This window comes from Oryctolagus cuniculus, chromosome 7 (genome assembly GCF_964237555.1).
Source record: "Oryctolagus cuniculus chromosome 7, mOryCun1.1, whole genome shotgun sequence".
Classification (NCBI taxonomy): Eukaryota; Metazoa; Chordata; class Mammalia; order Lagomorpha; family Leporidae; genus Oryctolagus; species Oryctolagus cuniculus.
Window position 1 is genome coordinate 81,408,440 of NC_091438.1, and position 13,997 is coordinate 81,422,436.

At 40.7% G+C, this 13,997-nt stretch overlaps 1 protein-coding gene across 5 annotated transcripts in view; it reads left to right on the top strand.

The window, feature by feature from the left end:
* The first annotated feature begins 359 nt into the window (after positions 1-359).
* The window catches only part of LOC100346985 (guanylate-binding protein 7), a 178,907-nt gene continuing 165,269 nt past the window's right edge, over positions 360-13,997 (top strand). Inside the window, exons 1-5 of one of the 5 annotated variants that reach the window (XM_070078095.1) lie at positions 360-723; positions 3,098-3,293; positions 8,123-8,250; positions 13,243-13,352; positions 13,585-13,781. In XM_070078095.1, coding sequence (XP_069934196.1) covers positions 3,104-3,293; positions 8,123-8,250; positions 13,243-13,352; positions 13,585-13,781 — 625 coding nt within the window. In that variant the 5' untranslated portion in view covers positions 360-723; positions 3,098-3,103. Of the gene's footprint in view, positions 773-3,097; positions 3,294-8,122; positions 8,251-13,242; positions 13,353-13,584; positions 13,782-13,997 lie in introns of all 5 variants that reach the window. The other 4 variants (XM_070078097.1, XM_070078094.1, XM_070078096.1 and 1 more) reach the window with 4 other exon arrangements.

Sequence of the window (13,997 nt, forward strand, 5' to 3'; positions counted from 1 at the left end):
GATGGACAGCTCGCCTCTGCCCACCTCAAACACTGAAGTCTGTCACCTTTGAATATGTGAACGCTGTGACATCTAAGGAATGGAAAGAATTGTCCTTTTCAGTGGGAACCTAGAAGGTCCGGAGTGGGCGCTCCCAGGGAAAACTGAGACACATTCTTCAGCTTACCTGAGCCACCCTCCCAGGGCCTGGGAGGTGTGAAGGGGCCCTTTCTGAGGCCTGCCTGGAACACAGGGTGCTTGCCTGTGTCTCCTCAGCAACTCCCAGCAGCAGCCAGGGTGGGCGCCCCCTCCAGCAGCCCCTTGCCAAGCATTTCCGGATTGCATCTCAGAGGACACAGCGCTTGTCCCTGCCAGGCCTTGGGCAAGCCCCTGGACCTCTTCTCCGGGGGCAGTCAGCTAGCCCAGGAGTGTGCGGTGTAACCCAGGCGATGCCTGCGGTGGCCACCAGAGATGTGGCAAAGATGCTGTTGTCTGAGTGAAGGGAGGCCGTTTGGACACAGACACAGGGGCTCCAGCTGGGAGAAGCAGGGGCAGAGGTTCAGAAACTGGCAGGCAGCCTGGACCTCCCTGGAACCGCATTCCACAAACCAGGAAAAACTTAGCAAGTGTGGTTTCGATTTCGATTCTCCTTCTACTGACTCTTAGTTGAAAGGTGAGGTGTGGCTTATTTTCGTCTCATCAAGAGTGTTTACCAGGAGCCAGACCGGGAGCAGAGCCCTAAAGGTGAGCCTGGGCAGCAGAGAACTTGGCCTTGACTGGGGCGCCCTGGCCGGTGAGTGCGCGGCAGTGCTTGGTCGTCCTTGCCCCTTCCCTTCACTGACAGCGACCACCACGGATTCCAGCTTAGGCTCTGCGCCGGCAGCTGGCGCGGGCGGGGCGGCGGGAGGACAGAGTCCAAGACCTTAGCTTGTGGCCCGCGGAGGCTTTCTCCCGGAGGCCCCGCGTCTCTGCCTGGGCCAAAGGTCTTGCCCCGACTCCCCGGTATGCGCTGAACCTGCCGGGGTTCCACCTGAGGCTGCAGCAAAAGTTCCAGAGCGGGGCTTGGAGGAATGGATCCCACCCCCCTTTACCTAAAGGGCCGCAGAGACCCACCTTCAGCCCCCTGCGGAGGCGCTGCTCTGGTTCACTTCCTGCAACCCTGCTTCTCTGCTCACTCCTTTCCTAGCTGCCTGCCCCCTTCTGTGCATTTGGAGAAACTCAAAGATTCCCACCTTAGACAATTCTAATCTCTAAGTTTGACTTTTCTATATCAGTGACAATTTTGTAAAAAAAACAGAGAACCTAATTCTTGCTTTGGGCGTTCTCAGAATACTTTGCATTAAAGAAACTAAGAAAAATTTAGAAACTAAAAAAAAAAAAATTCTTTCCCCAAACTATTATTTACTTTGAGTTAAAAAAAAATCCTGTAGTTCATTTTGTTTTGTGCATAGCAATGAATAGCTCTTGTTTCACTTCCCAAATTCTGCTCCCATCTACCTACAAAGCCATCTACCTACAAAAAAAAAAAAAGAGAAAGAGAAATTGTATAGTTAAAGGTTCTTAAAAAACAACTTGCTCGTTTTTTTTTTTAACAGATATCCATGATGTTTATGATTTCTTGGTAATTTTCATCTTAAATTACAAATTGGAATATATTAATGCATTTTCTATAGATTTATTAATTTATATATTTGGCAGGTAGAGTTTACAGACAGCGAGAAGGAGAGACAGAGAGAAAGGTCTTCCTTCTGTTGGTTCACCCCACAAATGGCCACTATGGCCATCGCTGTGCAGATCCGAAGCCGGGAGCCAGCAGCCTCCTTCTGGTCTCCCATGCAGGTGCAGGGGCCCGAACACCTGCTATCCCAGGCCACAGCAGAGAGCTGGACTGGAAGAGGAGCAACCGGGACTAGAACCCGATGCCGCAGGCTGAGGATTAACCAAGTGCGCCATGGCGCCGGCCCATATATTAATACATTTTAACTTGCTTGTTGTAGGAAGAAAATATTATCCCTGAAAATTTAAAAATATTTTCACCGAGGTTCTGTTTTTCTCAGCATCACATGAATGAATCGGGCAGTCATCATTGCTTTCCTGTAACACTGATAAGAAAGTCTACGCTTACAAAGGTGAAGTCCATTTCCAGGCAATGGGTGTTTGAACCCTAAGGTTGCATCCTGGCAGTCCAAGAGCAGCATCTGTGCTGTGACATCCCGGGACAGCTCTGGGTTCCTGTTGCCTGACCCATTCTCTCTCTTCACCAGGATGAGGGATTCTGTCATAGCTGGGCAGATCCCAGATACCCTGGCTCCTGCATCTCTTCCCCATCACTGACAGCCAGTATCTGTTTATCCCAATTACAGGAATTCCTGGTCCCAGTATTTATCCAATTATTCCAATCCTTCATCTTTCGTGCTCATGCCACACGAGTCACTGAACCGGACCTCATCGAGGTCTGGGATCCAATTCACTGGGAGACTCTCAGGGATTTCCAAAATATATACTCAATCCCCAACCCTCCCCATTCTTATTCTCTGTATATTTTCTTCTGAGAACTTATCATACTTAACCTGGTTTCTTTTCATTTCCTCTGTGTATTATATGTCTCCCCTCACTAGGGAGAGCTCCAAGAGACAGGAATTGATATCAATTCAGCTCACTGCCTAACACTGAGCACTTAGAACAAGGCCCAGTAAATAGCAAGTACTCATGAAATATTTGGGAAATTAATGATAGACACAACTTTTCTGAGATGTCTACAATCTTTTTCTGAGCACTCTTCTTTTCCTTCATGTCATAATCTGTCTCTATTTACCCCCAAAATATTATATTAGTGTTCTTAAGGTACTGACATTAGCAGTTTGCCTTTCTTGTTCTATTCTAATAGAACCAAGGCAGAGTTTTTAGAGATCTTGTAGAAACCATAAGACATTGTTCATGAGGCATGTGTCCTAGGCCTTGACATGCTGGAGGAAAGATTTTTCCTTTAGAGATACAGAACACAGCAAATTGGCATACATATTCCACAAGCGGAAACCCTATATACATTTTTGTCAAATAAATACTAGCTATGACTTCAGGATCTTATTTTCTAATAAATGAATTTTCTGGGTTATAGGTTACCATGGCAACTGAATTCACCATGAAGGCCCCCGTGTGTCTGGTCGAAAATAGGAAAGAGCAAATGATAGTGAATCCCAAAGCACTGGAGATTCTTAACCAGATATCTCAACCTGTAGTAGTAGTGGCCATTGTGGGATTGTATCGTACAGGAAAATCCTACCTCATGAATCGCCTTGCTGGACAGAAACATGGTGAGTGTGGGCCTGGGACAAGGGTCATTTACTTGGCACCAGTGACAACACATGCTGATAACACCTTGTCTAGTGTCACTTTAAAGAAGAGCATGACTCCCCCCCCCAAAAAAAAAAAAAAACCATCTAATTCTCACTTCCTAAGTTTTACCTCAACCACGTGTCCAGTGAATCTCATTCTTTGGTCCATTAATGAAGAATTCACCAACCCTTTCAAAAGATCCACTCCACTTCATTTTCTTTGCATTTTTACTATTTATTTATATTTATTTGAAGAGCAGAGAGACAGAGAGACAGACAGAGATCTTTCATCTTCTGGTTCACTTCCAAATGCCCTCAACAGCTAGGGCTGAGGGAGGCCAGAAGCACTTAGAAGCCTATCCAGGAATCACAGGTGCCTGGCGTTCCACAATATGTGCTAGTAAAGAATTTATCAGAAACAGAGGTGGAACTTGAACCTAGCCACTTTGATATGTACTAAATTTGTCCCAAATTGCGTCTTACCCATTGTTCCAACCACCTGTTGGTCACCTTAATCCCTTCCACTATAATGCCTAGGAGGTGAGGTGCAGTAATTACTTCCTTTTTCTTCTTATATCCATTTTTCCATAAGCTATATATTTAGTTCAAATTGCACATAAAATTGTAAAAGTTTTAAAAAGTAAATATTCAGGAGCATGCATAGTAGAGTTACTGTATATCCAATACTAAAATTGAGCTACAATGCCTTCTATTTTGCTTCATGCCATCATAAGTTTTTCCCCTTCTCTTTCCACTTTAAACATTGCAAAATGTAAACCAATACATATAGAAGAATATATAACATACATATGTACATAAAGTTAATAAAGATAAAGTGAATGGTGCGTAATCAGTATCAAGAAATAAAACTTTATCACCATCAAATGGTCCAAATAATACCCCCTTACACTCTCACTATTCATCAAAATATTCATCAATATTTTGGTATCTCAGGCACACTCCTTTCACTTTTGCTTTTTAAAAAAATAGTCTTACAGCCTATTGTATACACTCTAACATCAGTACACTTTGGCGTTTCTTTTGGTACTTTATATACAAGGAATTATAGTGTTTGTAGTCTTGGGTATCTTTCATCTTTCTCTTAGCAAAAGCTTTAAGAATCCTTTACATATGATATATATAATGACAACTTACTTATTTATGCTATGATACTTTGTGCCATTGTCTGAGAATACTACACCCTATTTATCCATTTGTTGTTAATGAACATTGGTATTATTTCTAGCTATTATCATTCATGCATGAGGCTGTCATGAATGTTCTTGTATTTATATTCTGGTGAATATGTACAAATCTTCCCTTTACAAAATATCCAGGAATGCAATTGGAGAATCATAGATAATGTGTGTCTTCAGTCTTTTCTGATAATATTAAATTTCTTTCTGTGCAATTTCTGTGCTTTTTAATAGCAATGGACAATAATACATATACTACATAAGTTTAGTAACATGAGACAAATTTAAAATTTTGGCTTATCTCTAGACTGTGTAGTTATATACTATTTATCTCATGATGACTGAATGTGAGCATGTTTTCACATTGATTTGCCATTTGTATTTCCTGGCTTATGAAATTTCTTTTTTTCCCCTACCAGTTCTCTCTTTGGTTTTACTGACATTTGGGACAATGTGGTTGTTCTTCTATTTGTTGTTTCTATTGTAAAAATTATGCAAAAATTTCTCCCCTAATAACTGACTTCCTGCCTGGCTCAACATCATTAAGGACTGAACTTCATTCAACTGAATTGTGAAGATCCTGAATTGCTTTCCATCTCTGTCTCTCTCACATACTCTTTCCCTCAATTGCTCCCTCCCAACCTTCCTCTCACCTTTTTCTTTTTCCTCTCTTATTCCTTCTCCCCTTTTTACTTCCAATCTTCCATTGACTCCTAAGTAATTCTCATTAATTTTCTCTTAGAGACATTCTTCATCATCAGTTGGTAGAATACACTTTAATTTGTTGGAATTCCATATGCTTTTTTTAACTTTTATTTAGTAAATATAAATTTCCAAAGTACAGTTTATGGATTATGATGGCTCCCCCACCCATAACTTCCCTCCCACTCGCACCCCTCCCATCTCCTGCTCCCTCTCCCAGTCCATTCACATCAAGATTCATTTTCAATTAGGTTTATATACAGAAGATCAATTTAGTATATATTAAGTAAAGATTTCATCAGTTTGCACCCACATAGAAACACAAAGTGTAAAATACTGTTTCAGTACTAGTTATAGCATTATTTCACATTGGACAACATATTAAGGACAGATCCCACATGAGAAGTAAATACACAGTGACTCCATCTGTTGACTTAACAATTTGACACTCTTGTTTATGGCGTCAGTAATCTCCCTAGGCTCTAGTCATCAGTTGCCACGGCTATGGAAGCCTGTTGAGTTTGTCGATTTCGATCTTATTCAGACAGGGTCATAGTCAAAGTGGAAGTTCTCTCCTCCCTTCAGAGAAAGGTACTTCCTTCTTTGATGGCCCCATTCTTTCCACTGGGATCTCACTCGCAGAGATCTTTCATATAGGTCTTTTTTTTTTTTTTTTTTTTTTCCCAGAGTGTCTTGGCTTTCCATGCCTAAAATACTCTCATGGGCTCTTCAGCCAGATCCGAATGCCTTAAGGGCTGATTATGAGGCCAGAGTGCTATTTAGGACATCTGCCATTCTATGAGTCTGCTGTGTATCCCACTTCCCATGTTGGATCGTTCTCTCCCTTTTTGATTCTTCTATCGGTTAGTATTAGCAGACACTAGTCTTGTTTGTGTGATCCCTTTGACTCTTAGACCTATCAGTGTGATTAATTGTGAACTGAAATTGATCACTTGGACTACTGAGATGGCATTGGTTCATGCCACCTTGATGGGATTGAATTGGAATCCCGTGGCACATTTCTAACGCCACCATTTGGAGCAAGTCCAATTGAGCACGTCCCAAATTGTACATCTTCTCCCTCTCTTATTCCCACTCTTATATTTAACAGGGATCACTTTTCAGTTAAAATTTGAACACCTAAGAATGGGTTAATTACAGAGTTCAACCAATAGTACTAGAACAAAAAAAAATACTAAAATGGATAAAGTATTACATTGTACATCAACAGTCAGGACAAGGGCTGATCAAGTCACTGTTTCTCATAGTGTTCATTTCACTTCAACAGGTTTCCCCTTTGGTGCTCAGTTAGTTGTCACCAATCAGGGAGAATATATGATATTTGTCCCTTTGGGACTGGCTTAATTCACTCAGCATGATGTTTTCCAGATTCCTCCATTTTGTTGCAAATGACCGGATTTCATTGTTTGCTGTTTTTTTTTTACTGCTGTATAGTATTCTATAGAGTACATGTCCCATATGATAGAGTTGATAACTGTAAGAGACAGATATCAGAATTAAAGGATCAACAACATTGTTCTTATTGTTCACTCATGACATACTTAAATAGCAATATAGCAAATTCTCTGTACTCTACTAAGAGAGTCTGTGGTTCAAAAGGCTTTAAACATCTGAACTGTCCTGGTCCAGGTTCATAAGCAGAAACAGATCACTATTTCTCTCTCTTACTCTGTGACTCTTTGTGTATGTGTGTGAGTGAGTGCGTGTGTGTTTGTGTGTTTATAGGAAGGAACTTCAGAAAGGATATAGAATATAGAACTAAAAGGTAAGTTACTTTTGGTGCACAATTTTTCAAATTCTTGTGATTGAGATTCTTCAAAATGTTCATGGAACTTGTGTATTATGAAAAATGTGAAGAGACTTAAACACTCAAATTCTTTTATCATATGGAGGAAACATTGGCCTAAGACAGATGGTCAAAATGCTGCTGGGCAGAAAATACCATCCACTGGTTCCTGGGCATGAACCTCAAATCATCTCCTTCTGGGCGTCAGCCTGTGGAAAGCAGGGCCAACAGGACTCACAGCTCTGTGCTGCTTTCCCGTAACTTACATCTCCCTCCTGAGGATAATGACACAGGACTCATAATTAGCTTGAAGAAGAGAAAAGAATACAAAGCTGAAGGGGAAGAGAAAGGAGTGAGAAAAACACAAACCCTAATGTGTAGAATAAGTTGTGGCAGGAAACGGACAATCTTCTGGCAGGAAACGGACAATCAATTCAAAAATAATCGAGGAGAGTTCCATGGAGGGATCTCCCGGGGACTGTGTGGGGTAAAGAGAGACACTGCAGCATCAGAGAGCACCAGGGAAGGGCAACGACAATGTCCGGGTGGGCGTCATCATCCCTCCAGCCTGAAGAGACAGGCAAGAGTTGATGCCAGATCATGGTCAAGACCACACCACTGGATGCAGCCACATGAAGGGAGGACTGAGGCCCAGCAAGGTGGAAGCAGAAGCAACATGTGCCTGCCTTCCTGTCTCCTGTGAGGCTTCCCACTGATGGAACCCTAAGAGAAGCTGGGAGGCAGGAGAGCTCTTTAGTGTCAGATAAGATGACGTGGGGTAGTAGACTTCTACCAGCTCTACCAAGAGATGTAGTTTGAGTCTTTTAAAGAAAAAACATTTCTTTAGAAGATAATATATATATGATTAATATATAATCATATATTATACAATTTTATGTGATTATATAAGCTTGTTATATGTAATGATTATATTATGATACATATTTATACAATTATATATATGTATATATATACATAATTTGTTTTCAGAGAATGCCTATTTTCCTGACCTAGCCTGTATTCCTACAGGTTTAATGAATATAACCCCTGGCCACCCGTGTCAGCCTGCTCTCAGGGTTTTTTAATTGTCCTCTTCCCTTCAGGCTTCCCTCTGGGCTCCACCATAGAATCTGAAACCAAGGGCATCTGGATGTGGTGCGTGCCCCACCCCTCCAAGCCAAACCACACCCTGGTCCTCCTGGACACTGAGGGCCTGGGCGATGTGGAAAAGGTAAGCCAGACAATGTTCTCTGCCCTCAACTGTGCTCTTACAGTTTAACTGGCACATCACTTCACTTTCTCTGCCACATTTCTCTAAACTGCAAATCCAACAATGAGCCAGGAAGTTAAAAATCTGTTTCTTCAGACTACCTTAGTAGCCTCAAGCACTTTGATATGTGATGAAGAGAGATGTGGAAAAGGTAAGGTCCAGAATGTTCTCTACTCTCACCTGTGCTCTTACATTTTAATTTGCCATATCACTTCACTTTTTCTGACACATTTCTCTTAATTGCAAATCCAATAATGAGCAATGAGGTTAAATTCTGTTTCTTTAAACTACCTTAGTAGCCTCAAGCACTTTGATATATGATGAAGAGAGATTCTTCTTACTTTTAATGCGAGAGCAAATATTTAAATTAATGATATGAATGAACAAGTTAGTTCCAGGACTCTGCACTAAGTACTAAAGATAAAATTGTAAATAAGGTAATGGGTCTAGCCTACTTGGAGAGACTACAACACAATCTACCCAGAGTAGCATCAGTGCAAAAAGTGGGAAACCAATCTAATCATTTGAGTTAGCAAGAGCTTCCTGAGAAAGCTCTATTCCATTAGATCAATAGAATCTACAAAAAAATGGGAGGTTGATTGAGTCAGAAATAATGACTATGAAAATAAGGCCTCTGTGAAGAAATTTAGTTATATCATCTTTAGAAAAACTTCTGTTTATTATTAGATTTTTAATCCCAATCTCTCAGCTTTGAAGATGAATTCTTTGCTGACTTCTTTGTAACATGAACTGTTCAAAACCACCCCCAACGTGTAATGGGTGATTTTATGCATTTATCTTTATAGTTTCAGGGGCAATCAATATTTTCACTTTATTTATGAGTCTCAGTCTAAATTACAAGAAGCAGCAATAGATCTTTGACTTCTCTTATGATGGGAGAAAAGCACCAACTTAGAAACTGATTTTAAAAATTCAGTTTTAAACTATTGATCTTTATGTAATTATAACCAATATGGACTATTGATTTTAAATAAATGATACTTTCCATAAACCTATTCATGTAATTAAATTTGTTAAAGGATCAAAGCAAAACAAAATATAAAGTGGTGCAAAAGATACTACTGGCTGACCTTGTGACCCATACTGTGATAGGGTAATGCTTTCTACGTCTTGACAGGAATCTCATTTCCAGCCTCCTCTCCCACTACAGCCTGTGTACTCAGAACTTCTATCAGGTGGGATAATTTTGTAAGGCCTTTATGTGACTGTGAGCTAAAAGTTCCAACTTAACCTCTGTTAGTTCTTTGCCTGCTGGATCCCTTCATCTTCACAAATCCTTTTTCTATCTATCAACTCTTCAAATCTCAGGTATTTTCTATTTACTGCCATAACATCCCAGTCACACAGAATCCCTTCTCATTCTGAATACAGGGTATTTATTCACATCCGTAGGCCTCCATATCTTCACCTCTGTTTTATTTGTTGGTTTGGCCTCAGACAACGTTGTATTCCACTCATGGGAAGGATTATCATTAAGGTTACATTTATAAAGTGACATATATTTGCTCTACGTCCCATAAGTTTTGGTATGTTGTGCTGTTATCCTCATTTACTTCCAGAAAATTTTTGATTTCTTTTTTAATTTCTTCTATGACCCATTGTTCATTCAGGAGCATGTTGTTCAATCTCCATGTGTTTGCGTATGCTCTAGGGATTCCTGAGTTGCTAATTTCCAACTTCATTCCTTTATAGTCTGAGAAGCTGCATGGTATGATTCTAATTCTTTTGAATTTGCTGAGACTTGCTTTATGGCCTAGTATGTGGTCAATCCTAGAGAAGGTTCCATGTACTGCTGAGAAGAATGTAAAATCTTTAGCTGTAGGATTGAAAGTTCGGTATATATCTGTTAGATCCATTTGGGCTATAGTGTCGTTTAAATCTACTGTATCCTTGTTGATCTTCTGTCCTGTTGATCTATCTGTTTCTGAGAGTGGAGTATTGAAGTCCCCCAGTACTATTGTATTGGGGTCTAAGTCTCCCTTTAAGTCCCTTAACAAATCTTTTAGATAAACCGGTGCCCTGTAGTTAGGTGCATGTACATTGATAATTGTTATATCTTCCTATTGAATTGATCCCTTAATCATTATGTAGTGTCCCTCTTTGTCTCTCTTAACGGTTTTTGTGGTAAAGTTTATGTTGTCATCCGATATTAAGATGGCTACGCCTTCTCTTTTTTCATTTCTGTTGGCATGGTATATCTTTTTCCAGCCTTTCACTTTCAGTCTGTATGGATCTTTGTTGGAAAGATGTGTTTCTTGTAAGCAGCAAATAGATGGGTTTTGTTCCTTAAGCCAATCAGCCAATCGGTGTCTTTTAACTGGACAGTAGGCCATTAATGTTCAATGTGACTAATGATAAGTGGTAACTTTGCCCTGCCATTTGCCAAAGATAAGTTCTAATATATGCTTTGAATTCCCTGTGATCTTTTGCTGTGAGCTTTCCTTCCTTTACCTTCTTTCATATTGATGACCGTGTTTCTGTGTTTCTGTGTGCAACACATCTTTTAAGCATCTTTTGCAGGGCTGGACGAGTGGCGACAAATTCTTTCAATTTCTGTTTGCTATGAAAAGTCTTTATTTCACCTTCATTCACAAATGAGAGCTTTGCAGGATATAATATTCTGGGCTGGCAGTTTTTCTCTCTTAGTACCTGTGCTATATCTCGCCATTCCCTCCTAGCTTGTAGGGTTTCTGATCAGAAGTCAGCTGTGAGTCTGATTGGAGATCCTCTGAGAGTAATCTGACATTTCTCTCTTGCACATTTTAGGATCTTTTCTTTATGTTTCAATGTGGAGAGTTTAATTACAATGTGTCGTGGTGAGGATCTCTTTTGGTCATGTTTATTAGGGGTTCTATGAGCTTCCTGTACTAGGATTTCTCTGTCCTTCTCCAAACCTGGAAAGTTCTCTGCTAGTATCTCACTAAAAAGGCCTTCTAATCCTTTCTCCCTCTCCATGCCTTCAGGAACTCCTAGAACCTGAATGTTGGGTTTTTTAATAGTATCCTGAAGATTCCCGACAATATGTTTTAGATTTCTAATTTCCTCTTCTTTTCTTTGGTCTGACTGTATCCTTTCCTGTTCTCTGTCTTCTAAGTCCGATATTCTCTCTTCTGCTTCACCCATTCTGTTTGTAAGGCTCTCTAATGTGTTTTTCATTTGATCTATTGAATTCTTCACTTCATTATGATTTCTTGTCACTATCACAGTTTCCTGTTGTACTAGTTGTTTCATTTCATTTTGATTCCTCCTTAATATTTCATTTTCACGAGAGAGATTTTCTATCTTGTCCATTAAGGATTTCTGTAGTTCAAGAATTTGTTTTTGAGAACTTCTTAATGTTCTTATCAATGTTTTGAGATCTGCTTCTTGCATTTCTTCTATGTCATCATCTTCATAATCTTGAATTGGGGTATCTTTTTCATTTGGGGGCGTCATAGTGACTTCCTTGTTTTTATTACCTCGGTTTTTGCGTTTGTTATTTGGCATATTGGAGATATTTGGTTTCTTCACTGTGGTGCTTTTTCTTGTTATACTATGACTCTAGATTAAGTGGACTGTCTGTTTTTGATGGAGCCTTAGAGGCTTGAGATGGGTGTGGCCTGAGAGCTCTGTTTGGTGTGCTAAAGGTGACACTCCCAGGTTAGGCGTGGTAGATCTCTCTCTCTCTTTCTTTCTTTTTTTGATTCAAAAGGGAAGTAATTCTGCACAGCTGAACGAAGTTGGAGGTAGTTAGCAGGCAAATGATATACCCGCAGGAGCCAGAGATCAGAAGCTCTTTCCCAAGGACCACACAGGGAATCTGTTCGGCCCTCAGAGTGGGCTCAAATTCTCCTTCAGTCTCCCACTGGGTTGCCAAAGTTATGGAATTGTAGCGTCTCTGGAGAGTACTCACGTGAATTCCGTGAGTTCTCTCCCCCACCGTCTCTTTTTTCACAGTCTCAGTTCAGTAGCACCACAAATTCACTAGGTCCTAATCTCCTGTTAATTCACCCCGCCCAGAGTCAGGTTTTTCTGCTAGGCTCAGGGCCGGTGCAGACCTGAGGTCGCTCTGCTTATGACATATGTCCAAGATGGCACCTGCTCTTTGTCTTGCTCGCCTTTGAGAGGTGAGCGGAGAGAGAGAAACCCGTGTCCGTATCAGTCACTTTTTTTTTCTGTCTCTCTTCTAGTTAGCCTGGTGAACTTTTCCCCTCGGGGTCGTTCCCTCTAGTCTCCTCTTTCAGCTTGGCTGCCGGTGTCTCGGGCTATTGAGGTTTGGCTCACCTCGCGTTCCAGTGCTGGTGTGTTGAGTCTGCCGCTGGTGTCCCGAACTGTGGGCTCCCACGCTCTCCATGCAGGTCCACTGTGAATCACTTGTTCCGGAAGAGTTTCTTCTGCTGTTTCTTCCCCTACTCTTCCTTGAACCTGCAGTATCTCCACTTTTATTAAACTGTCTCTCCCCGGACTATCAGTGTGCTCCCTTCCTATTCCGCCATCTTGCTGCCTCCCATGTATTTGCTCTTTAACATCATCCTTTTGTGGTTAGAAATTGTCATATGGAACTTTATAAGCACAAAACAAATGCAGGGTCCATCCTTGTGAAGAGTTGAACTTAATTTCATAGGATCTGTGTCCTTATCATAGTCATTATTGAGAAAAAAATGTTTACAGTGGGATACTTCTACAGTTACTAGTGGACACCTATGTTTAAGCACTTTATTAAGTACTTCATGGATAGTAACAATGTCTATCATTTATTTGAATATCTATACAAACTGAGTGTGGTCATAGTATATCAAGACTGCATTTCATTTTTGAATTATATTTGAAATTTGTTATTTACCCTAATATTCAGTTATAATATAGCCACAGTGTGAACAAGCAACCAAATGTATGATAGATGAGTAAATGAAGAGTAGATGTATAAGTCCCTTGTTTCAATGGGTTTTCCAGCGAGACCCTAAGAATGACTCCTGGATCTTTGCCCTGGCCGTGCTTCTGAGCAGCACCTTTGTCTACAACAGCCTGGGCACCATCAACCACCAGGCCCTGGAGCAGCTGCAATATCCTTCCAGAAATGGAACTTCCATATTTCACTGAGTTTAGGAGAATGGCAGTTGAGACTATTTCTTCTTTATGTAACTAAATTTTCCTGGGTCATTAAGAGTGGACACAGGGAAAAGGAGAGTGTTTGTCCAACTTGTTTCTAAGTGAGATGTAGAGTTTGTGGTGTAGAGTTTGTGGTGTAGAGTTGTTTTTTTTTTTTTTTTTTTTTTTCCTTAACTGAGATTTCAGCTTTGTTACTGAACTCACAGAGTTAATCAGGGCAAGATCTTCTCCCCCATCTGATGAGGTAGAGGACTCGGCAGAGTTTGTGAGTTTCTTTCCGGACTTTGTGTGGGCTGTGCGGGATTTCACCCTGGAACTGAACTTGAAAGGACAGCCCATCACAGAAGATGAGTACCTTGAGAATGCCTTGAAGCTGATTCCAGGTATCAGAGTGTGCTCTGGGGATGGCTGATTTAGTTACAAGGTTGGGTCAAGCAGGACTTCCAATGGCAATTGAAATATTTTTTTTTTTCTGAGACAAGATTGAAGCCCAAGGTAATGATGACTGGTGATTGATGGATGGGTATGATTTTAACAATTATTATTGAAAATTTTTAGAGTTTGAGATTTAAATTCAGTGGGGAAATTTGGAGTTCAAT